This window comes from Colius striatus, chromosome 7 (genome assembly GCF_028858725.1).
Source record: "Colius striatus isolate bColStr4 chromosome 7, bColStr4.1.hap1, whole genome shotgun sequence".
Taxonomy (NCBI): domain Eukaryota; kingdom Metazoa; phylum Chordata; class Aves; order Coliiformes; family Coliidae; genus Colius; species Colius striatus.
Window position 1 is genome coordinate 254,551 of NC_084765.1, and position 25,054 is coordinate 279,604.

Here is a 25,054-nt window from a genome sequence, read left to right on the forward strand (position 1 = left end):
TGGCTGCAGAATGAACAGTCACTCCAGGTACCGTTACCCGGGTTGTTTGCAACTTGGGCACTACTTTCCAAGCCAGGCCACAGAAAGCTGATGCTAGGAGATGCAAGGGAAAAAGCAAACCAACAAGGTCCTGTTATGAAAAGTCCTCCAGAATAGGTTACAAAGGTGTTTTTCAGTGGCAGTGGGCAAAGCCGTTGTCACGAGCCTCGATGGAGCAGCCAGTAACCGCACCATGGAGAAGGAAGAGCAACAAGCCAAACGTTTAATCAACTCCCACCTTCCAAACAGAAGGAAAAGACAAAAACATGGAAGCGCTTCAACACATGCAAACGTTGTAAAAGTCAACATATTATACAGGCATGCAAGCATTTGCTTCTGCCTGTGGCAGGGACAGCTGAGAAACAGCAGGCACTGCCTCAGCAGCAACGCAGCCAGGGTTACATCAGCTCCACCTGCACAATATACAGAGTATGTACAAGAACAGCCTGGCCTGCCCCCCACACACACTGCAGGTACCTGAAAGAGCTCCATCTCCTCACTGCAATGCTAATGCTTTCCAAGCTCAGAACCAAGAGACTGTGCTGGGCAAAGACAGGGAAGAGCACAACAAACTTCTGCTTGCAGAGGATCCCGCAGCTGGAAGCTGACGGCTTGGAGCCTGCTGCACCTCAAAGGCCATGGCTGAGCACAGGGAGCCTTTGTGACAACAGTGGTGGAGGCTTTGGCCACCTGGGTCGTTCTGACAAGGCATCTGGGTTAGTCAGCAGCAGGATTACAGCTCCTGTGCTTTGGGATAAACACCAGCTGTGATGTGGTACATGCTGGAATGCAAGGCAGTAGTGGTGACAGTCAATTCCAGTCGTGTTGGTGTTCATTTGCTCATCATTGCCTTATACAGGAGCTCTGGAAATCCACCCAGAACAAAATCAACATGCTACGTCCAAAGAATATCCAGGCTAGGAAAGACTATACAAGGAGGTGACTGAAAGGAGATGAAAGGCAGGTTGGATTCATAAAAGATGTAAGAAACTCTTCCTTCTCCTCAGAGGCCTCTGCTTTTCCACCAGTTCCTAGACAAGAGCACTAACAGCACTGAGAGACAGCTTCAGTTCTTACGAGACTGAAACCAAGGAACATGTCTCCTCCGACTTCTCCAGCCCTGGTGAATCATCTGGGATGCTGCAGCAGACGCTGGTGAATGGAGCTGACTGTTCTCCGCAGGTAGTGGCTACCAAAGGGGACGCTGGAGAGAACAGCAGAGACTTCCTCCTCCCTGGGCAAGATAAAGTTATGTCTCAGAGGGTGTGGAGCACTCTGTTCCCCACCCCTGCCTTTGACACTCAAATCACATGCAGCGGTTCCTTCTGGCCGACTCACCCAACGTTCCCAATGTGGCTCTGGACAGTGAAGGGCAGGGAGGCAGATGGGTAGCTGGCAGATAGAGACAGGGTCAGCTCAAACTTTGCAAAAGCTGCAGAGGCTGAGAACAAAAGCTTCACTCTGCAAAATAAGCACAAACAAAAGGTCAATACCAAACGTGCAGATGTGCTGCTACAGCCTTTGAATTAGGCCCCAGAAGTGCTGCAATCAGTGCAACGAGCTCTGTGGCTTCTGAAGAGCTCTAGCACAGACTAACAGTAAGATAAGGTTAAAAGAACCTTTCCACCTCAAGACTGTCAGCATTCTAACATCTATTTATCAGGCCAAGTTTCTGTACTGCCTGTGACAACCTGCAGGAAGGCCAGAGCTCACTTTTATTGTGAGTATGGGGAAGAGCACCACCAAGGACACAGTGCCCAGGAAGCAGATGCTTCAGGAGAGCCTCAACTAGAGCAAGGTGAACCTCCCCCACTCTGCAACTTCCTGAGCACAGGCTGCCCTTGCATCTGCTGTGTTGGCTTCACTACATGTAGCTCTGATGGGATTTTTGGCAGGTGGAACACCATTCAGATTTCTGTCATGCAAAGTGTACTCCAGGATTAGAGTAACTGGTGGGAGGAGCATCAAGGCATGCAGAGCAAGGCCAACTGGGCACTTCTTGGATAGGGATATAAACCAGCAGTAGAAGGGCAAGGTGAAGTAGTATTTATCTTGTTCCACTGGGATGTGCCACAGAACTGGGAAGTAGTGGAGAAAATCAAAGCTGCAGGTGAAGTTCATTTGTCCTTCAAGGACTGCCTGTGCCTGGCTGAAGCAAACAGAAGACTCTGGAAGAAACAAAGCACTAAGCTGCAGGTAGACTCTTGGCTCTATCTCCTTGGCATTGCTACACTCTGGCCTGAAGTTTTTTGTGAGTCAAGTCAATCAGGATAAGGGGTGAGGAAAGAGAGTCTATGTGACAGTGAGGCAGCGCCTGCATCCACAAACAGCTTCGTTTCTGTGCATTTGAATGTTGAAGTTTGAACTGTATTCAAACAAATGAGGCTGTTGTTAAAATAGCATCACAAAATCCCAGTTTCAAGAAAATCAAATGCAAAGCATTTAAAAGATGTGCAGGTGAGGTGCTGAGGGGTGGATTTAGTGACGGCTTTGCCACTGGTTTAAGGTTGGACTCCACGATCTTCAAGGTTTTTTCCAACCTAAATGACTCTGTGACTGTTTGCACTCTCTGAGGGACAGGTGTAAAGCCCACCTGAAGTTACTCACTTTGTGTCCTTGATATCAGTCTTCAGGAGATTAAATTTGCCACCCCACCTCTCCAGAAACTCAATCTCCTCTCCCAGGATCTTGCAACGACCCACCACCAAAGAGACCTCGTGAAGCACCTAAGTGGGCAAGGAGAGAAGCAGTCATGTTGGCACCCAGGCTGGTAAACTGTTGCACCTCCACAGGCAGCTTCCCCCAGGAACTACACAACAGCAAATGAAAGCAGTTTAACTGCTGTTTCAGTTTGGAGGTGAAAATGAGGTTGCACAGGCACAACAAATATTCATTCTTTGCCCTGAGCTCGTCCCCTTGTGACAAAGCTGAAGGGAGACAGACAGGCAGGAACCCCAAGTTTGGCTTGGCCATTTAACCACCAAATTCTTCAGTAAGCAGAATGGCACTCAGCTCAGTTCTTCAATTTCTACAGCAGAAAAAGAGGATCTTAGGAAATCCCTAGGACAGGCAGACAGGAATGCAGCACACAAGGAAGAAAGCCCAGCTTTTAGCACTCTTGCTTTCAGGGACAGGTACTTCCCCTCACACCTCAGGACATTTGGGAAGCAGGTTGGCATTTGCACCGAGGGAGCATTCATTCCCATGCTTCTCTTCTCACTATCAGCCCTGTTCTCTGGGACAGCTTTTCTTGGGTCATTACCTGGGGCAGGGAGGACAGTGTGGGACACTTCTCCTGCCAGCATCCCTGGCTTTCAATAAACTGGAAGATGAGTCTTCGGACTAAACATGAGGAGGGTGGAGCCTTGTCCTCTGTGACACAAACGAAAAACCACATTGCCAGAACTCTTTGAAAAGCCACATGGTAAAGCATTAGGAGATAAAACCCACACATCTACAGATGTCCTCCCAACAACAGGTGAGCAGGGCAACTACTTTGAAGCTACTCAACAAATCTTACCATCCAAGAGAGATTCGAACTTCAGGCTCACCACCTTTCTGGAAGGATCCTCACCAAAAACATCACCATCTGAGAAGGAAAGGGAAAAAACCCACCCCAACAGCAGTTATTCCCATACTTGGTGCTGCAGCTACAGCTCTTCCTCTTCAGAAACAGCCATTCTTACATACTTCTCTACAGAAAGCACTGATAAGCACATTCAAAGCCACCGCTCTGAGCTTCCACACTCCTGCCGTTTCCTTCTAGCAGACCTTCACACACACAGAAACTTCAGGTTTCTCTTATGGACCTATTTAATCTTTCAGATTGATAAAACTGAAGCATGCCAGTTTTGTGACTTACCTGTTGGGGGCTCAAACCCAACTGTCAGCTCGATAGAGTCATAAAGAAAATGAAAGACTGCCTGCTGTTCACTCCACTCAGCAATCTCCCACTCTGTGAAGCTAAAAGGAGGGAAAGAAACAATCACCCTAAGCTTCCACAAACCAACCATCTGAAGGGGAAAAGATCAGAGTGTGAAGTGCACTTGCAGCTCTCACTATCTAATATACCAGGGAAAAGTTTCCCTTTCCAACAGAAGGTCAGAGTCAGGAGGGGATGCAAGCATCATGTATTCATTTTACAGCAATGGTCCTTTTGGAGGTGGAGGAGAGTTGGGTGCAGAAAGACTGAACCTGTCACTGCAGAGTTGTTAGTGGAGAAACAGTGCATCACACATGGAAGCTCACTGAGGTTTTGCCAGCAGGTGGGCATCCAAAGATTTCCCAAATGAAGTAACAAGGAAAACCAAAACCACCAGAGTGCAAATATGAGGCCCCAGAACTCTGAGAAAAGGTGAAAGCTGAAGGGCTTTTCCTTACTCAAAACTCTCCAGGACTTCCTGGCAGCTTTTTTCTTTTTCCTCTAGCTGGTGCATCTGAAGCAGCATTTGCTCATTCTGGGTCTCCAGCTCTGACAGTTCTCTGCAAAGGTAAACCAGCAACATGAGATGTAGCACACTGGTTAAGAAACCACCAGCCCTCTAAAACCTGAATGTGAACGTGTTATTTAAGGTCTTTCCATCCTCTTGGATGTCTTACTTTTGAAGTTCCTCTTCTTGGGCTTTGAGGCTTTCCAGTTCTAAGAGAGAAAGGGAAACAAAGCTGTGAGAACAAAGCAGAGCAAAGAAAAGGCCTAATGTGCTCTGCAGTCACTGTTCTCAACAACATGCAAGACCTTGATGCTTATTACTTGCATAAGGAAACGGGATCAACCCAGGGCAGTAATTACTGAGCAGTTAAAATGCTGGCTGTGACACTGAGCACACACCCTTCAAGTCACACTGTACCAAGTTCAAAACTCCAAGGGGAAGACCAGTCCTTTTCATACTTTAATATCCGTGTAATTAGCTCCCTCCGAAGCAGAAAAGAAAGCAGTAGTGTTGGCATCCTATTAGAACTAACATATTGGGCTGGGGGATGAGCATTGCCCTCTCCAGAAAACAGAAACCAAATGTGCCATTCAGCTGGTACTGTTACCTTCCACCAGGCTTCTCCCTCTTGCCATTTCATCACTGCTGTCTGCTTCCCATTCTTCCAAGTAAGAACCTGTGGGAAAGAAGAGTCAGGTCTCTGCAGAACTCTCAGATTCAAGGTTTACACTCCGTTTTATTTATCTGTGGCTTCTGTATTTCAATGCTAACTAAGAGAAACGTACAGAAAGACAGAAGGGTATGTACCAAAACCCTCAGAAAGTAACAGATAACAAGCAAAACCCCTCTTACTGCATCATTCCAAAGCTGCTTTTGTGTGATTTGATTTCTCCTTAAGGCAGTTGCAAGAAAAGAAGTGCAAATAAAGCACCATTATACAGCGATGCCAGGCACACACTGCAGCTTGTGTGGACAGAGATGAACAAGTTTTAAACCATCCAGCCACGATGCTGCCAGCAGCAGAGTCCTGGAGTGCAAAGCTTGGTCCTGTCTCCCTGCAGGATGGCTGCCAGGACCCGAGCTGCACTGTTACTGCAGGCAGGTTCAGACAGCCTGGTACGTGCTCACAGGCCACAAGTGCAACTCTCTGTTTCAGCATAGATGTACTCCCTGTCTTCATGGGATGTGCAAGCCATTCCCACAGGAAAGTCTGCAGACCCAGATGAAGGCACTTGGGCTGAGCAAATGCTTGTGACAAAAGAATTCCAAGCAACCAGCAAACACAGCACCAACCATTTAAACAGCAGCTGTGCAGAACACAACAGAGAAACCAGCACATTGGTCACCAGTTTGGAAACACATACCTCCTTTCAGAGCAACAAGACAGCTCTCTGCCTCCTTCACCAGTTCATTCACCTTTTCTATTCTTGACTGTAGCTTTCCCTGTTGTTCCTACAATGGGAGAGTTGCACTCAAGTCAGTGACAGTATCTAAAAAGCTGAATTGTCTTCTGGGACCACCACGTGGATCTTTGCAGGTTAAGAAACTAATTAAAGCAGCTGATGGAATCTGTCACTAGAACAAAGAGGCAGCCTGACTAACACTAAGGCACAGCATCCATGCATCAGGCTTAACAATGTGTCCTCCCAATGGCATTTCTTATGCCAGTCCAAGACAGGGGAAATATGGTCGAAGTGTTGTTTAAAGCCAGGGCCCTGCAGCCTCTTGGCATGTTACCTGTGCACTCTGCAGCAATCTGCTGTACAGGGTTGCCTTCTCGTTGTGAGCCAAGATTTTACTCTCCTTGGTGAAATAGGATTTCATTTTGTTCAGTTCTGCTCCAAAGCTCCTCAGCTGCAAGGAATGGAAAGCACACAAGAGGAAGTGAAGGGGAATGTGCAACAAAAGATTGTTCAATTGACCCTTCAGACTCTTTCTCCTTCTCTGCTCCTCCCAACACCCCTTTGCTCTAGCAGCAGTACTGCATGACACTTTCACTTTAAATCAGGTTTAAGACTGCACAAACCCTGGTAATTCAAGTACTGCCACCTCCTGAAGTAACTGATTGTCTTTGCAAAGATCTTTACTCAAACAGGGTGCTGCATGAAGAGCTGAAGAGACGCTTTCACCAGACACCAGAGCATCTGCACCGAGAGCAGAAGTGTCTCATCCCAGCTGAGACGTGTGTGTGGAACCCTTGCCCCACAGTGCTTAGGGAGGGCAACTGAAGTGCTCCCAGAGGTCCAGGCAGAACCCAAACCACCAGAAGCAAACCCAAACCCTGTTTTAACAAATCATAGCTGCAGATTGTGCAGTTCAGTGTTTCCTCTGGCAGCTGCCAGCCCAGAAACTGCAGAGGGATGTACGAAAGAGCTTTTTTCTACCAGGTTTGCCACGTGCCTGCCTCTGCTGGGTGGTGTCACTCTGACTGCAGGGTGTAAAGATTTGTTTAATAGGCTTTCAGATTTGTTATTCTTAGCTAAGGGTTCTAGGTGCTTTCCTTGCTCATTAGTATAACTCTTCCTGAGTGTAGTTAGTAACCCAGCCTCAGTGATAACCCATATCAATCTAATTATGGACTGTGAAAGACAAAGTCATTTATCAGTGTGGCTCCTTAACTGAATCATCTTTATTCTTGGCAATAAACCCCTGGAAAACAGAATCTATTGAGTTTCAATTCTGTCTGGAATATAAGGCTTCTGGCTTTTAAATGCAAATGTCCTTGTCTGCTTTATCGTGCCCACTATCATCAGCAGTCTCCTTGTAATACCTTCTGGCTTCACCTTTTGTTTTGGCCTGTGACACCCCTGCTGCACTCCAGATGCTGTAAGCAGTTTCACTGTGTAGTGACACAGATTTCCTCTTCATTCTATGTCTTGCAACATCACACATCTTTCTGAACTCAATCTGCACTTAAGTTCAGGGACAAGTTTGCTCCACAGAGGAAGCAGCAGAGCCTCTAAGCAAGAGCAGTCCATTTTTCCCCTCCAAAGTTGCACTGTTTGCTTGAGCCCCTCTAAAATGACTCTTTTCTGCCCTCAACTAACCTGACTTATCCACCTGAATTACCAAGTTTTTCTGGTTTCTAGCAGCACATTCCCTTTAATCTCTTTTCAAGGGCACCTATCCTTGCATCCTTCTGACGTATTCCAAGTCCCCATAGCAGCTTCCTATTCACAACATACTCTGCCACACACCACCTGCTGTGATTATTCTGTGGCCATTCTAGATCTTTTATTTAAATACATAAATTAACCTGATTTCTTCATTATGTGAGGAATAACAGCATCTCTCCATGCAATATTACCTCTTCATCAGAGCAGGTTCTCATTACCTCCCACAAACTCTTGTTCACATTCACTAGGAGTTGGTCCTGGACAGCTGCATACACTTTTAACCTGAAACATGGGGAAAACAAGTGTTGCAAGAAAGTCTCGTTGCAACTGCAGCCAGCACCAGAAGCAGCACCATTGGAACTTACACAGCTCATTCCTGTTTTCTAATTCACTTAGTTGGGCCTTACATCTTGGAGACACCCTCTAAAGCCTTGGTTAATCAAGGGCCACGTTTGTTAAACTCCAGCACACAACACAAAGTTCATTCCTTCCCTACAGACCGTTTGTGGAGGGCAGGTCTGAACAGGAGGCAAGAGCAGGGAGATGAGGAAGTGGGAAGTGGTGCTAATGAGGCTGGGAAAAGTCCTACTGGTGGGTTTGAATTCTGTCATAAACCTTGACTTTGCACTTAAACTGTAAAAGGCATAATGAGTCAGGGCAGGAGGGTGCTTCAGACGGGACAGTGAATGATGAAAACTGTATTTTACTCTAATAACCACTGGAAAGTTGGAACAAAGGATCACAACCTGTTGCGAGTCCACTTTCTATGTTCGATCACTTCTGATACAATGCAGGAAGTTTAACTCTTCTGATGTGCAAGTGAGACAACTCTATTAGCAAAAGACAAACCCCTGGAGCAAAACCAAGCTTCAGTTATCTCCATAAGGACAGCTCCCTCCCAAGAGTTAGCCCTGTACCATCTAAACCTGCAACTGCCAGCATAAAGTAGGTTAACTGCCATGTTCCCATTTCTCCCTGTGTGTAATGCATTCAGTCCCTTCAGGCCACTTTGCATGTGACCAGAGCTGAAGAATCAACTTGCTAACGTGCTGTGAGTGAGAAAGGACTTACTCATCAATCATCTGGGAAAGGGCCTGGCAGTCTTCTTCATAAATGCGCAGCTTGGGGCGATAAACGTACTGGCTGTAGAGGAGGTCTTCTGGGGTGGGTGCTGCACTGACTGCTCCCTGGGGAAGGAAAGGCAGGGGGGAAGTTGAGAAGGACAAACAAATGAAGGTATATATTTCAGAAACAGTAGCATGCCATCAATTCCTGCAGAGACACCAGCAAAAGGCCTGGACACTGTACTTTTGCAGAAGGGAAATAAACCCATCCAAGCCTCCAGACCCTAATGGAGGCAGCCTGACACTGCAACGACTTGCTTTCCTTCCAGACTTGTCCTGTTTCAGCCTGGGACAAGCCAGTCATGTAACCTCAGACAGCTCAGTCTGCTTTTGTGCCCCATGTCTCATCACATCAGCAGAGGCTTCCTTTTGGTCCGTATGCCTCATCACCAGTGCACCTTTTACTGTGCCAGCAGAGACTGCAGCAAGCAGCAGGAGATGGAAGGATGTGGATGAAATCCCCAGGTGCTTTATGGTTGCAAAGTAAGATGATAGCCTTGTTCAGCATCCATGAGTGGTGCTTGCCTGCATGCAGAAAGAGGATTGTTCCCATGTCTGCAAGAATCCAGCAGGAACCTTTCAGGATGATACAGAAACTGGGCTCTGGCAGAAGAGACTTAAGGGGAAGAGGCAAAGAGCAGTGATGACATGGTGAGGCAACTATGAAGAGGAGAGTGGAAGAGGCAGGAGGAAGCAAAGCAGCATTTCAGGACTCTGATTTCAGTGGCTGATGGACACAGTAACAAGTCAGTGAAAAGGTCAGACTGAGCTTCTAATTTCTACTGTCAAACTGCCAAAAAAAGCAAGAGTTGCCTCATTTGTCCAAAAGCAGATAATCCTGACTATCCTGACTATGTGGTACCTGGTGAAGAGAGAGAAATGCATTCTATTTTGCAGTATTGAGGGGGGAACAAAAGGCCTCAGGCTTACCAGAGGTGACCAAAGAGACAAGAGGAAGCATGGGTGCCTAACAGCCGTGTCAAGATGGGACTGACTTCTGGCTTAACTCTAATTAAAGGCCTCTAAGTTCACAAAGATATGACTTAGGGTGAATGACATTGTGTGTGTCAAAGGACAGATACCCACAGTGGCTGGAAGGTGGCTGTGCCTGGGCTTCTGAATGGCAACGTGGACTTGAAGAAGGGTGAAAAACTCCCCAACTGTGATGGCACCACTCTGAAATTTCTGCAAAGATCAGGGAGAACACACAGATCAGAACATTTATCAAGCAAGATGCTTGGCTTGCATACACTCATCAAGTCAGCACCACTCAGCTGCTTCCATACCTCCCGTAAGTTATCCTCACAAATGCTGTCTGTGAGCAGCTGAGACTCCATCTGACTGCTGCGCTGAACTAGCCAGAGAGAGGGGAAAAGAAGGAGATATTGCTGGGGTTAACAGTATCCTCATGTAAATATGAACCTAAGCTCACTGGCTCTAGAAACAGAAAGCAGTTTGGATGTAAACTTGACCTTTATGTGTGTTTCCAGGGCTGAATGAAGTTACTGAGGAAACAGCCTCTTGGGACAGACGAGGAGGAGTAGGTTAAGAGCCTAAGGTTCTATCAAATCCCATGAAATGACAGAGTTCACTGAGCCAGGAGAGGAAAGCCACGTGTACCATACTACAAAGGAATAAATCTGAGACTCCAAGCAGTTCCCAGAGGGCATCCCATGTAGACAAGCTTTCAATGTAAAAACCAGTTCAGAGCCAACAAGGGCTAGTGTCTCACTCACAGGAAAGCACCCAGCTCCTACTGGGTAGAACCCATGCTACTTGGTTTTGCAAACAGAGGCAAGACATCACACTTACCTGATGAGTGGTGTAAAGAACACAAGGTTTGAGCCTATTGCCACAAAGGAGGTCTTACTTGTTAATTCTGTGTCAGCCTTCACAGAATCCAGTGAGCTGCTGGTGCTGGCGTGAGTGCAGTCAGGGCTCTTGGCAGGTGGATTGGGAAGACCCTCACCCTCATGAACTTCTGCGTGGCTTTGAGACACAGCACCAAAGGTAACCTAATATTAGGGAGGTAAAACCAGAATGTTATATGAAACGGTACCAGAGTAAGTGGATCAGCAGTTTGTTGTAGCTGTTTCTTGGCATTCAGAGTGGTTTCATTTTTAGTGCCTGCACATTTTATACCTAGTCAGCAGGAGAAAGCAGCATGTGGCTGGTTAAACCGTTCCCTGTGCTGACACAGAGGAAGGAAAGCTGCATCCCTCTTTCCTTTCTCAAAGCAGCAGCCCCTACAACACACACTGCCAGCTTTTGGAGCTAGAACACTTCTACTGATGATTACAAACGTACTTTCAAGGTCAGATGGATGTTCCATAACTGCAGAGATTGCCTTGGTTCAGCTACAGTTTGTGGAAGGCCAATTGGAACTAAACATCCATGTTTGGATTTTAAATCATTGCTGCAGGCCTTATTCTGTCACTGTGCCTAAGCAACAGCCAGTTAACACTTCAGAGGACTGAGAGCAGTTAGTTGAGAAAGTTCTCTCCAGAGTATCCTTTGAATCCTGTTTAAAATGGGCACAGTCTGTTTTGCATGGCTCAGGAAAGCTGCACACATCAACCTGAGGCTTCAGTTTTGGCAAAACAGTGAAAAATAGAGGGGATGACACAGCAAAGTAACAGCAAAGTGGTGCTTAAGAGACACAAGAAAACCTACCAATAGATCAGCTGACACCCCAACACTTAAACAGACCTGTCAGTGTTCTCTGTGTCCTTACAACGAGGGATGAGGCTCACCTGGAAGTCTTGGGAGGCCTCACCATCCAAGTTTTCATCTCTCTTGACCTTCTTTGGACTCTGAAGATCCTCCTCATTTGGTTCCAGAGCTCTTTTTGTGCTGTTGCAAGGTTTTGTCTCTTCAAATTGATTGTTTTCATTGCAGGAGGTTTGCTTTTTGCTGAACTCACTGCAAGCATTGTCCATGAGCTCAGAGCTTACAGATCCATTTGAATCCATTTCCTCCAGGCAGACAGGAAGAAATTCTTCTGCTATAAACTGACAAGGGCTGAAGTTCTGCCGACTGGACTTACTGTTACCTGAGGCTTCACCAGCATTGCCATCAGCTTCTGAAGCTGCAGCTTCTCCTTTGCTTGATGATTTTGCATTTATGTCTTGCACACTAGAAACAGAAGCATTTCTTCTGTTTGGCAGTTTAGGCTGGAAGATACCCAGAGGGACATTTAGTCCTTGATATTTATCCTTAAGTGCCTTACCCAAATCTGCACCTGTAGGAGCAGCTCCAGATTCAGGACACGTGTTCTCCTGCAGGTTGGCAGGAAGTATCTGGCTTGGCTCATTTACAGCCTTCCCTAACCTTGAGCTACGCTCTGGCTGAACAGATGATAAAGGCAACTGGTCAGATGACAGAGGCAAAGCTGTTTCAGAAACAGAGAGGGCTGCAGATCTCCTCCGAATATCTTTCAGTTTGGAACACACGCTTGAAATGCCTGATAACCCAGGTGCAGGCCTGGCACCTGTTTCATCTCTTGGACTGTCACCGACCAAAGGTTGCTTAGTTTGGTCAGAGTTTATTTGGAAGGCTTTTGGAGGTGCCAGCCCCTTGTTTTCCTTTGTTTCCTCGTTAGAAGCCGGAACAAGGCTTGCTCCAGCCAAGCCTAAATCTGTGGCTAAATCTTCACGACTGGATGCGTCCCCATGCAGTAGCTGGTTTCTCTGGGTATCACGTGCATCTGGAGAGCCCCTCGAAGAACGTGGTTGAGGGATGGGAGGTGAAACACGGGATGCCAGATCGCCACCTTCTTCACTGCAATCCATGGGAACGTCACTTGGAAGCTTGAAAGACACTCTCTTTGATGTCAGGTTTTCTGGTGGTACGAGGTCCTCCCCGTTGCTTACAGAGCCAGGATTACCCGTGGGCAGGTGAAGATCCTGTGGTGTCTGCACGTCCACAGTCCCCTCTGGAAGCGACACAGAATGAACGACCTCTGGTGTTGTGCCACTGGGGACCTTGATAGCTCCTTTCTCACCAGGGAACGCTGAGGCTGATGAGGCAGAGGAGGGAACGCTGGGCTTACCCTCAGGGCTGGTGTGATAGTCACCGTTCGGGTCTTTTGTATGTGAGGAGTCTCTTTCACCTCTGCATGAAAATGACGCACTTGGCAAGCCGGGTTGTTGAGTGCTCTGGTGCGACACCTCTCGGTCCCCAAGTCCATCAATATTGTTGTTAACAGCAGTAGTATGGGATGCGGTTATTTCCATGTCCTCCTGGTTGTGGGTAAACACAATGGTTTTATCAGCAGGAACTGCAGAACCGCCTGGAACGGCCTCTCTGTCCTGTACACCAGCTGCACAACTTGCTATGGCTGTGTGAGTTTTAGTCATCTCCATATCCTCAGCCACTGCAAAAACAACAGTTTTGCTCCCCAAAACAGCCTCCTGTGCCACCTGCTTAGCCAGGCTTAACCTGTCCTCACCAAGGACTCGCTCAGTGCTTTCATCAGCAGGGTGAACCTGGGTCATATCCATGTCAGCCTGGTAACCTGGGAACTGAACTGTGGCAGTGAAGGGAACAGACTGCTCGTGCTGCTGGCCTTGCAGAGGATTTCCTCCCAAAGCTACCTGGTGGGGTTTGGCGATTTCCACACCATCCAGAGCAAACGGGGCTGTTCTGCCACTTGAGAGCGCTTGCTGTCCCACCTCCTCACCCACCTTCGGTTCACTGCCACGTACAACTTCTACGGTGCTTCTGTCGGCAGAGCAAGACTTGGTCATGTCCAGGTGAGCCTGGCTCCTTGTGAAGGTAACAGCTTTCACAGGATGAGCTGAAGAGAGACAGCGAAGCCCTCCCTCAGCCTGTGAGGCAATTTCATGGCCTATTGCAGCCGTGTGGCTCTGTGTCATCTCCATGTCGTCATTCTCATCACTCAGTGAAAACAAAACAGTCTTTTCCCCCGTGGTTCCCTTCAGGCTTTTCCTTCCAGTCCTTTTGGCTATGTTAAACATCCCTTGAGGCGCAGCCTTTTCCGTGGCTTTATCAACTGCAACAGCATCCAGGTGACTTATTTCCATGTAATCACTGTAGGTAAACACACAAGTTCTGTCTCCACGCATCGAGGCTGCGTCATCGCCCCAACTTCCGTGCTGCACCAGTATTTTGTCAGCCGAGACCGTGTGGCTCCTGGTGATGTCCATATCAGCACCTGCTGAAAATACTCTTGTTTGCTCATCTGCAGAAGGCAAAGGTTTTAAACCACTCCTGGTTACCACGTTCTGGGCAGCTGGCAAGGAGTACACACCGCAGGCAGGCGGCTCCCGACTGTTCACTGTCCTCACGAGCCCTTTAGTTAAGGACACTGTTTGATTTTCATCTTGAACAAGGGACCCGGGTGCTGCCGAGCCAGCGTTGGTGCTGTAACCAGGAACCATTCCTGCACAGCTTCCAGTCAGGTCCATGTTTTCACCAGAGGGAAACACAACTGACTTTTCTCCGAGCGAAGGCAGCTGGGAGGTTCCCGTTGGTGGCTGGGAGGTCCTGTCTCTCTTGGAATCCACTCGAGTTGGCACTGCTCTCAAAATATGGGTTTCCTCTTGCCTGTCAGAGTCCTGGCAACCTGCACTTATTCCTAGTACACTTCCAAGTCGTTCCTTTCCTTTCATTCCGGAGGGAGCAGGCTCATTGCTGGAAATAAATGAACCGCTTGGAGCCAAAGTAGTAACAGTTTGTTTGACTGTGTTCAAGTCCCCACCTGCAGTCTGACTTGTGATACCCACACCAGAACTACCAGGGAACAGGAAGGTCTGGCTTTGCAGCTGCTTGGCTGTTAGGCTGTTTGCATCCTGATTATTCTCATACTCTCGGCCTGTAGGAGCAGGAGCAACATCGAAGGCAGCAGGATGAGTTTTGGTTATGTCCATGTTTCCATCATCTGCAAACATGCCCGTTTTGCCCTTTGTGCAGGGAACAGTAGCCTTTAGAAGGGTTTTTCCCACAGGCTGAGCTGTACCAACTGTCTGGCTTTGCAGAGACACGAACGCACCGGCGCTGGTGACGATATTCTCGGGGCCTTCTCTCTTTAGGTCTCGCAATGGTCGCAGGCTCTTGGCACGGGAACTTGGATCCCCGGCCTGAAAGGTTGTTTTCCCAAGCTTCTTATCAGCCACCATCACCTCAAGATCTTTAGTATTCATTGCTATAGCCTGGCTTCTTTTAATATTCCCATCGATCAGGTTTTCCTTGTCCATATCCCAAGAACACGTACCCCCGCTGACATTCCTGTTGGGCTCCTTTCCTGGGGTTATGTTACAGTGCACAGCTGTGCCATTGCTTTGGTCATCAATGACAACAGCGTGGCATCTAGTTATGTCCATTTCTTCCTGTTCATTTAGGTTGGGAGACAGAGATGTGTTACCAAGAAAATGAGGTTTGCAGGCGACAGGGGCGAACGTCCCAGCGTGAGAGTCGTTTGCAACGCTCTTCCCATCGCCCTTGATGACACAGGTTTTAGTCAAGTCCATGTCTTCTCCTGAGAACACTACTGTCTTCTCACCTGGCAGAGAAGCAAGTTGAGAGTTTGCCAGACTGTGCTGGAGTCTGCTGGTGGAGATCCCAGCAGACACTGAATTTGTGCACGACTCAAACCCAACAGTCACTGAAGCGGTCCCACGATCTTGGGTCACTTTTCGTTCATCAGAGCCTGAAGGCAATTCAAGTGCACTATTTCTGTATGACACGGCACCTCGAGTATCTAAAGATGCCAGACTCATTGTAGTGTCCCCATCAGCACGGGCTGGACGCCTGGTTTCTGCTAGTGAAGCGTTTGTGCTAACTGGCTTCTCGTAACTCTGATGATGCGAGCTGCTCTTGGCGCTGTCGTTATAGATCACATCGGTGTAATTACCGGTGATTTCCATGTCATCACACTTAGAGAAAACAACAGTCTTATCGCCCCGGAAGACAGTCTCAGAAGAAATGGATCCTGGGATGGCAGCCATCGTCCTGGCCTCCTGTTTAACAGCTCGGAGCACAGCGGCGTCACGTCTGTCTTCAACACTCACCGCTTTTCTGTCTGTACCAAGCTGGGGGTCCTGCTGAACCATTAAGTGCTGATTAGATGCTCTCTTTAATGCAGAATTGTCTGTCTCTGTGGATGGGAAATCCTTTTTGAGGTTTAGGCTTTGATTGCCAACGCTGGAGATGGGAAAGGACATTTTTGCTGTGTGACTCGTTGTCATATCCATCCCGTCATCCACAAACGCCTCGGTGACATCAGCGGGCGGCGACTGCTCGGGCAGAGCTTCCCCAGCACCGGCAAACACAGCTTGAACAGCAGATGCCTGGCATTTGGTCATTTCCATTCCAGCCTCTTGCTCTCTAAAGACTTTTGTGACGTTGCAGGCGTCCAAAGGTTCGTGTGAGTACGCCAGTTCTGACGATGCTGCCACGTCTTCCGAGGCTCGCGACGAGCCAAAGAACACGTTCTCTTTTTCGGGTCCCTCAGCGGGACTGAGTGTCTCTCTGTTTGACTTCAAGCTCATCAAAAATTCGTTGAAATCTATTTTTTTTACAGGAGTAGCATCTTCGTTCTGTCCCGAAGACGGGCAGGAACGGTTCGTGTGGTCTTGGCTCGTCTCCGCCGCCCCGCAGCCGTTGGAGTTCAGCCCGGCCAGGAAGGCCGTGACGTCGATCTTCCCACTGGTGTCAGCTGCGTTGTTTCTCAGGTTACGTGCAATCACTGCAGTGTGACTGGCTGTCATTTCCATTTCATTCTCCTCGGAAAAGATGAAGGTGGTGTCGTGCCTGGCTGTTCTTTGAGCAGCATTGTCTGCATCACACCACTGGAAACAAAACCCAAAAGAAGAAGAAATGACTGTTTCTGACACTTAAAACACACGACACAATGGCTTATTCCACCTAAAACTAATGCAGCTAATGCAGCCCTAAGGTTATGGTTCTACCTTCACTTCTGTGGGGAAAAAAACCCAGCAATTGATTTCAGTTCTCCTCAATAAGCAACAACACATTCAAGGAAAGGACAATGACTTAATCATTAGAGCATATCGTATCTAAACGGCTTCTTTTGGCTTCTCGAGACACACCTTGGTGAGCGTGGAACACTTACTGAGTCTTATGGATCAGCATTCTCTGTGTCTCTGCATCGTGGCTTTTCACCTTTTGGGTTTCTCCTCCCCCCATAACTGCAGGTAAAAGCCTTGCCCAGCTGCTCATGCACATGCCTCAAAGCAGAGGCACCAAGCTGGAAGCGTTAAAGGACTTTTCCATCACTGACTAGGGACGTTTTAGTCTCTTTAACAGAGAGGATTTACAGTTTGAAAGCTGTGGGAAAGAACTGGCCAGTAACAAGACACAATGCTATGTTTTACCAAATATAATGACTGTAGCAAGAAGAGTTTCATGTCTACTTCAGGTTACATATGCTGTAAGTGCAAGAAACAAAATCTCCTAGAGGAAGCACAACCATATCCACTACCCCAAAACAAGCGCTTTCAACCTGACCTTTGCAGCCTCGTGGCATCTCCTCACACACACCAGATTTTCACTGGTTTGGGTCTGGACTTTTAACATTCCTTCTCAAGAGCCAACACGTTTTTAAGCCATACCTTTAAACTCAAGGTATGAGTCAGAAGCCACTGCTGTAAGGGAGATTGATTTGTTACAGTGCAGTGCCACAACATCACTGCTGAAGGGCAGCACAGTCATGCAGGACAATGCCTCTTACATTGGCAAAAGGCTTCAAAATACAGAAGATTCACTCTCAGCAGGATCTTATGTGATCTGGAACTAGTGGAATCTATTTCTGACACTGCTATTTTCAGCACCAAGAAAGCCCCAAAAGCCTTCACGTACCTCAGCCTGCTGCGCCAATGCCTGGATAGGGGCGTGAAGCAAAGTGTTCATCCCTGCCAAAAGGAAAGGAAATACCTCACTTGTTGCAGTGTTTGCTGCTTACTTTATCTCCTGAGCTGCAGAGGTATGCACACATTTTACAAACACCACTGAGAAAGCACAACTGAAACCAAACACATCCAGCACTTCCTTCGGCATGTGGAAGAGCCCCTCACACTGCTGTGCTTCTACACACAGCCCAGGTAACAGCCCCTCAGTCAGGGACGTTGTTCTAGGCAAGTTAAAACAATTCCAACAGAATTAACGGCTCTGAAGAGAGAATGTAATTGTTAGATCTCTTTCTGAACTCACCAGTGATCTCACACAGAACAGCTTCAGGTTCTTCATCTCTGCAAAAGGTGGGTGAGGCAAACGGTTGGTTAAAAGATTTCAGCATGAAAGCTTCAGCAACACAGTGCAAAGGCAGAGGACTGTTGCACAGCTCATGCAGGACTAGGCAGCAGATCCCAGACACTCCTTGGGTGTCTTCAGTGGATTTTGAGTTGCAATCTGGTTTTGCCCAGGAGATGTCTCACCTCAGCACGACACAAACCACTGCTCAGCACGCAGGTGCTGCTTTAATTCTTTAGTGGCCAGTTACAAAAGGTAAAACACTAACTCTTTATTTCAAACCCAGACCTTCCACGTTTGGATATTCTCTTCTCTCTGGGAAACTGAAGCTGTGCTCCTGAAGCCCAAAACCACGATGCCAGACACAACGTCCAGTTGGGTGGTTTCCTGTCTAACTTGGAAAGCCTTCTGCCCTCCACTGGTTTATTGATTGCTCTTTCGAGACCAAGAAACTTCCCACAGAATCTCACTGATTTTCTGCACATGTATATGCCACTGCCTTGGGCTGACACCTTGAAAGAAGTTAACTACAGCTAACTACAGCTGTACATAAGCCATTTCCTTGGCATATGTTTAAAAGCAGGAAATTCCCCTTCACTCACACAAAGCCCCTGAATCTGTGATTTTACTTCTCAGCTCATTTTAATTGTTAAAGGCTTATCGTTGTGTTTTATCTCAGCGAGAACTCTGAGGCCAGGCTAAGGCTCCATCTGCCTCTGAGGGAATGAGTTATGGTAACAAACACTGAAGTCTATGTCTAGTAGATGTGGAAAGTGGCAGATCTTTCCTGCAAAGCATTCCCAAGCGATCAGCTTTGGAAGGGAGCGGTTTCAAGCCCTAACTGTTGAATTCTCCAGAAACTGCTGTCTTTGTGTGAGCGACCACCCACAGTTCAATGCTTTTTTGTTGTTGCTGCTGTGTTCCTTCTTTCACCAACCAAAAGCACTGAGCAATTCTACATCTAAATAACTGCAGGTGCTGGATTTCTTGGAGGAGGGATGTGTTGATGGTTGCATGCCATGGGAAGAAATGTATTTGCAGGACAGAACTCTATAGGCAGGGGATTTTTTCACACTTACTGGTTAAGCTGGTCATCGTTTCTCGTATCTGCTGCACACTCTACAAATATGAAGGGAATGAGACATGACAATGTGAGAAGCCTGATCAAACCATTCAGAGACGAGTGTGAACTGCAGAGAGAAGAATGTTCTGAAGCTCTCCCTCTTGATGTGCCTTCTTCTTGTGGCAAGTCCCAGAGAAACAAACCACTTGAAAATGCATTAGTTTTTCAGTTCTCCCCAGGTAATCGTTGACACACTGAATACGACATTCTGCTGCTTTTGGTCTAAATCCCCGAGGCAGATTCTGTTCTAGGGGCACTCTGTCTAAGAAAAGAATTCCTTTTCCGAGCTCAAGGTCCACACTACCAGTAACTAAGGGGTTTTCAGCAAGTCCATGATAAACAGGTGACTATGTTGTTCCTTACCTCTGGCTGACAGACCTGACTTCTTAAATACAGACTAAAATCTTGGCACTAATAGTCTGCAAATTCCAACAGGAGAATGGGAAGGAGTCGTACCTGTACTTTCACTCTCCGCTGTGTTATTCTTAAGGTCTCGCTGGAAGACTCTGCAGCTAAGGGAAAAGAGAGAAACACAAAACAACTCAGGCCTTGAGAAACACAAGATCATCTGTTTTGAAGCACAGGAAACAAAAATCCCTAATTTCAATCCTTTCCACATGGTGTGTTCTGAAATGAGATCTCAAAAGCCAGTGGCTCACTCAAGCCAACCATGTTTTCCAGCAGGAAGATGCCATTGTTGCACTTCAGGTGGAAATCGCTCAAAAAATTGAATGGGAAACAAAACTTCCCAATTATATTAAACTCACTGAACTGGTTTTGGGGTTTGTTGCTTTGAGGTTTTTTTTTTTCCAGCCAGGAAAAGCAAATAAACAGTGGTTCTGCTCAGGCTCAATATAGCAACAGCCACCAGCTTCCCTTCACCTAACACTCACAGACACACTCAAACAGCAGCTGCAGGGGACACCAGGTTGCTGCTTACAGCCTGCACTTTGTGCTGAAGCACAGGACGTGGGTCTGTGTCCTCCTGACCAAACTTACTTGATGGTGTTGGCAAAGCTGACGCGGCGAGAGGTTTTCCTCCGTTTTTCTCCGTTGATATCCTGCCAACAAAGAACACGACACCTTGGTGACCAGAGCGCTCTTCTGATCCCACAAGCCACAAGGAAAAACAGCTTTTCATGAACCAAGGCAAACAGAAAGCACCTCCACACACAACCCCAGATCATAAACCTATGAGCCCAACGTGCACAGCAGATATTTACCAACACCACAAAACTACTTTGTAGCTCTCCAGCTTCTCCTGACACACAGACACCAGTCCAACACCTCACATGAAGCAGGATGTAAAGACGGCTGTGTGAGCATGGCCTGGCCTCAGACACCAGCAGCAGAAAGCCAGTTGTAAGGATTTTTGTCTGGCATACTAGGGAAAAATTATGCAGTTGCTTAGCGAGGGACTTGCAGGATTCTTTTATTTCTTTAGTTTTCCATCACTAGAACTGGAAAACAAAAGTTTGTCTGGATGGGAGAAGGGGAAGGGTTCCTGAGAGAAGTGAAGTCATCGTTTCTCTAGCTAAACGTTTAAAAGGTGTCACTGCCTCCAAGATCAGAGTAATGCCATGGTACAAGGTATGGAACGAGGCACTGTCACATACACTGGAAGGCCTCTGTGCTGTGCAGTTGCCTGCAACAAACCTCCCTTACTAAACAGCCCAGTCTTGGGACAGTGGGAGAAAACACAAAGTATTAACACACCTTGCACTACCCATTATAAGCACGTGACTAACACAGCATATAAAACCAATCCATTAGCAGCACAAGCTGGGATGAGTGACATCACACTGCTGCACGTGAGTGTCCTGCCCTGCTCCTTAGCAGCACTGTCCAGCATGGTTAACAGGCAGGAGAGGTCAAATGAAGCTGCTCCTCACACTCAGCCCAGTTTTGAAACGGCAGATGTGACGTGCATAAATATTTCAGGCTCGTATTGTGTATCCCAAAGACATTATTAGAGGCTTTTTCACTGAAAGCCTTTTATGCTAAAAACAAGGTTTGGAGTTCTACAATCAGCAACAGATAAATCACATAAATGTGTGATGCCACTAGCACATAACCCATGGGACACCTGTGAGGAAGAAATGGCCTTTGGAAGAAGTCCAAACTAAACAGGCCTGTTGCCAAGAAACAGCAGACACTGCAAACATGAAACATACTCTGCATGTACTTCTGGAAGAAAAGGGGGATGGCTTTTACTTTAAATGAATTGGCAGGCTGGGTTTGGGGTATTTTTTCCAGCTGTAAAGCCATCTGACTACACCAGTCTGTGTGCTGGTGGATCAAACTTCAAGTCAAAGGGACTAGGGCAGGAGCAAGATATGCCTGTTAATCTGTTTGTTCCTCTTTTCTTCGTAGAGGAAACGTTCTGATGTGTGTAGAATTGTAAGAAAGACTTGATTGATTTCTTATAACACCTAGCAGTCCAAACACGATCCTCCTAAGCTGTTATTACAAGGGATTTTGCACCTGCCTTACTCTAGTGACACAGATTCATCAGTCTCCAGTTGAGGATTAAAGATGTTAAGGGCATCAGCAAGAAAAGACTCAATAGACCTACCTGTGTCAATTCTTGCCCATTTCCTAGATCTTCAAGAGGATTTCGTGGAGCCTTTAAAATCTAAAAGAAAATACAAGAGTTGAGGAGATCAGCTCCACCTACAAGAACTGATCTCGTGGCTGGAGCAAGTTTGTAAGAGCCACCAGTGCCCCAGTCAATCCTATCAATCTAACAGGGGCTTTTTTTTCTTTGCTTTTGGGATGTTTTTCTTCAACTGTGATGAGAAAATCAGTTCCTCTTAAGCTTCACTCATCCCCACAGCTTTGCTTTGAGAAATGCTTTCAGTTACTCACAGAGGACAGTCGCTTCCCTCTGATGTGCTCAGTATTATCACTGCAGGAGAAAAAAGGGGAAACGGGTATTAGGGCATAAATGATCCCAAGATGTATTTCTGGGGCAGTACTGTACATTTTTCAAGTTTAACACGTTGATTTCTTCATTATTTTTACCAGAGTGAGGTTAAACAAGCAAGCTTGCTTGGAATAGATCACTCATTGCAGCACTAGTTCCCCAAAACACGCTTTGCAGAACCCAGCAGACTGCTCCCCAGACTTCCTGGTCTGGTGGTCTCCAGGCAATTCACAGCTATGAAAGTTCCTCAGGGCTTTTCCACACACAGTGAAAGAAATTTCCTGTCCTTCTTCTTCACAGCAGAAAGCACATTTCAGCCAAGAGATGCTCAAGTGCACGCGGAGACTGAGAAAAGTTTTGCCCCTCACTGACAGTATTTGTACCACAATTAAACTCTTAAAAGGTTTCAACTTACCTTTCCACGTTGGGCTCTGTATAAATCTTGTCCATTGCTGAAAGAAGTGCTTTTCCTATAAAATACAGTGCTGAAATCCAAAAATATGAATGAATTAACTCACACTGACAGGGTGTCAGTGCCAACACAGACTTAACACGCCTAACAAGCCTTGCAAACCACAACAAAACTCAGGGCTTCAAGTACCAGGTTAATGTTCCCCTTTGGTTCTGTCTCTCACAGACCCGACAAAGGCCACCAAAAAGGCATACCACAGAAGCATCAAAACGTGCCTTTTTCTGTGGTATCTCCTAGACTTCAGTGATTAGGAATCAAGAAGTTTGCATAGAGCTGCTCAGCTTTTGCATCCCAGAGAATCCCAGGCTCTCAGGTCTGCAGGGACCTCTGGAGATCTTGTAGCCCATCTCTCTGCTCAAGGCTACAGCAGGTCACTGAGGACACTGTCCATTCCAGTTTTGATTCTCTCCAAAGACGAAATTCCATGATCTATCTCTCTGGACAACCTGTCACATCTTCACTGGGGTTTTTTTTTTCTCCTTCCTTTATGTTTAAATAGTATTTCAATTAGTGCCTACCGACTTGTTCCTTCATTAGATACAAGTGAGAAGAGTCTGGCTTTATCTTCTTTCAACCCTCCTGTCAGGAATTCATCCACAGTCATCTCTGGCTGATACAGCAACATTCACAGCCATCCCTTCTCCACCAGTGAGTTACCTCACTGCTGGTGCTTTAAACTATAAACTCCCCCAGCTAAAACTAAGCCTCATGTAGGAGAAACAAAGCTCTAGATTTAGCAGAGTCACATAAAACATTACAGCACATTATTGGGACGTAGCTCACAAGGCAGTGCAGAGTTTGAACTATGGGGAAAGGGAAAAGGATCTTTTCAGACACACCAGTTTGCTCAAAGCTCGGGCAGCACAATAACGCACAATGAGAAAACAAAACCAGCTGATATTTTTCCCCACTAAGTTTGTTTGCTTTAAACAGACTAAAACAAGCACTCTCTTAAGCCACCATTACAGGTGAAGGTACACTCTCTCTGCTCTGTAGCCATTCTCTAATCCTTCTTTGAACTTACTCAAACGCGATCTGACCCTGTGTCCGTAGGTACGGGCAGATGGTGCAGAGCTGAAAGGCTTTATTACTCTGTTTATGAGGAAGCACCTCTGTCCTTATGTTTGGCAATGCAGTTCCTCCCAGCTCCACACTGTGAACGTGGAGAATCACTCTATATTTTCTCTTTCAGTTCGTTCCTTCCTCGGTGTTCCGGATTAAGAACCTGCTTAGTGTCTCTGTGCGATTCCTTTTTGCCCCTTCTCCTCACCATCCCCCGTGTTCTCTCCTTCCCCGCCCTGACAGGCTGAGGGCACTGTCCAGAACAGCCTCCAAATGACAAAGTGCACCTCCTATTAGCACAAATCAACGCTCATCACCACGAATACCAGTTACTCCGCGTTGCTCGGGACTGTGTTTATGGTCAGTTTATCGGGCGACTCCCCTCACGCTCAGAGGCCGGCCCCGACTCCAGCTCCCTGAGGTGAAACCTCCTCAGGCCGCGGCCCAGCGCTGCTCAGCCCTGTCCCCGGCGCCCCTCAGCCCTGACCCCGGGCCCGCTCAGCCCCGTCCCCGGGCCCCTCGGCCCCGTCCCCGGCGCCGCTCAGTCCTGACCCCCTCAGCCCCGTCCCCGGCGCCCCTCGAGGCCTCAGGCCCCTCAGCCCCGTCCCCGGCGCCGCTCAGCCCTGTCCCCGGCGCCTCTCAGCCCCGACCCCGGCGCCCCTCAGCCCCGTGCCCGGCGCCCCTCAGCCCCGTGCCCGGCGCCCCTCAGCCCCGTGCCCGGCGCCCCTCAGCCCCATGCCCGGCGCCCCTCGGCCCCGGGCCCCTCAGCCCTGTCCCCGGGCCCCTCGGCCCTGACCCCCTCAGCCGCGTCCCCGGCGCCCCTCGAGGCCCCGGGCCCCTCAGCCCCGTCCCCGGCGCCGCTCGGCCCCGACCCCAGCGCCCCTCGGCCCCGTCCCCGGCGCCGCTCGAGGCCCCGGGCCCGCGGGGGAGACGCCACAGCGGGACCCACCGTCTCTTCCCGCCTTTTGTCCGCGGTTCCCTCCGCTCTCGTTACCCTGCAGGATCCGCCCGAGCGACAGCCAACGGCTGACGCCTCACGGGCGCTTCCCGCGGCTCTCCCGGCGCGGCTCCTTCTCTCCCTTCCCCTTGGTCGGGATCCGTGCCCGGCCGCTCGCACCCAGCTGCTGCTCGGGCCTGGAGCCCGCCGCGGCCCTCCCGCCGCCGCCGCGTCCCGCTCCCCGCCCGCGGCGCTGTTCAAATCTGCCCGCGCCGCAGCGCCGCCGTGACGACAGCAGCGTGGCGCCCCACGGCAGCTCCGTACAGCATGGACGCGCCCGCGCAGCTCCGTACAACATGGCGGCCTCCGGGGAATCAGCCCGCTGCCTTCCCTGTCGGTATCTCCCCTGCCCCGCACGCCCCGCAGCCGCAGCGAGGGGGCTGGAGCTGCAGCGGCCGCTCCTCGCACAGCTGCTGGTTCCCCGCTCGGTGGTCTCTCCCCACGCTATGCCGACGAAGGGCCGGGCAGCCGGCGCCATCCCGCGGCAGGAGCGGCGGGCGAGCGAAGGCACGCGGAGCGCTTGGTCTACTTTCT

At 48.4% G+C, this 25,054-nt stretch overlaps 1 protein-coding gene across 1 annotated transcript; it reads right to left on the minus strand.

Annotated features, from left to right (window-relative positions):
* Positions 1-319: 319 nt before the first annotated feature.
* Positions 320-24,998, minus strand: KNL1 (kinetochore scaffold 1). The gene is made up of 28 exons (XM_061999546.1): positions 24,562-24,998; positions 24,320-24,518; positions 23,732-23,813; positions 22,405-22,474; positions 21,932-21,971; positions 21,639-21,698; positions 20,063-20,124; positions 19,520-19,575; positions 19,020-19,059; positions 17,902-17,939; positions 17,551-17,603; positions 11,463-16,520; positions 10,580-10,724; positions 9,996-10,063; positions 9,792-9,894; positions 8,657-8,768; positions 7,777-7,867; positions 6,207-6,323; positions 5,834-5,921; positions 5,077-5,145; positions 4,639-4,678; positions 4,420-4,521; positions 3,902-4,002; positions 3,560-3,628; positions 3,302-3,411; positions 2,647-2,765; positions 1,378-1,500; positions 320-1,273 (listed from the first exon to the last, which is right to left on the minus strand). Exons 1-28 carry the CDS (start codon positions 24,996-24,998, stop codon positions 1,168-1,170), a joined length of 7,758 nt encoding a protein of 2,585 aa, XP_061855530.1. The 3' UTR covers positions 320-1,167.
* Positions 24,999-25,054: the final 56 nt, after the last annotated feature.

What these genes read in the sequence shown, in the direction of transcription:
- KNL1 (XM_061999546.1), bottom strand. Translation starts at nt 24,998, where the DNA reads ATGGCGCCGGCTGCCCGGCCCTTCGTCGGCATAGCGTGGGGAGAGACC. An exon ending in ACAGAGCCCAACGTGGAAAG is followed by an intron (nt 21,972 to 22,404) that starts GTAAGTTGAAAC and finishes TTTCTCCTGCAG; the next exon opens with TGATAATACTGAGCACATCA. An exon ending in GTTCGAATCTCTCTTGGATG is followed by an intron (nt 3,412 to 3,559) that starts GTAAGATTTGTT and finishes TTTGTGTCACAG; the next exon opens with AGGACAAGGCTCCACCCTCC.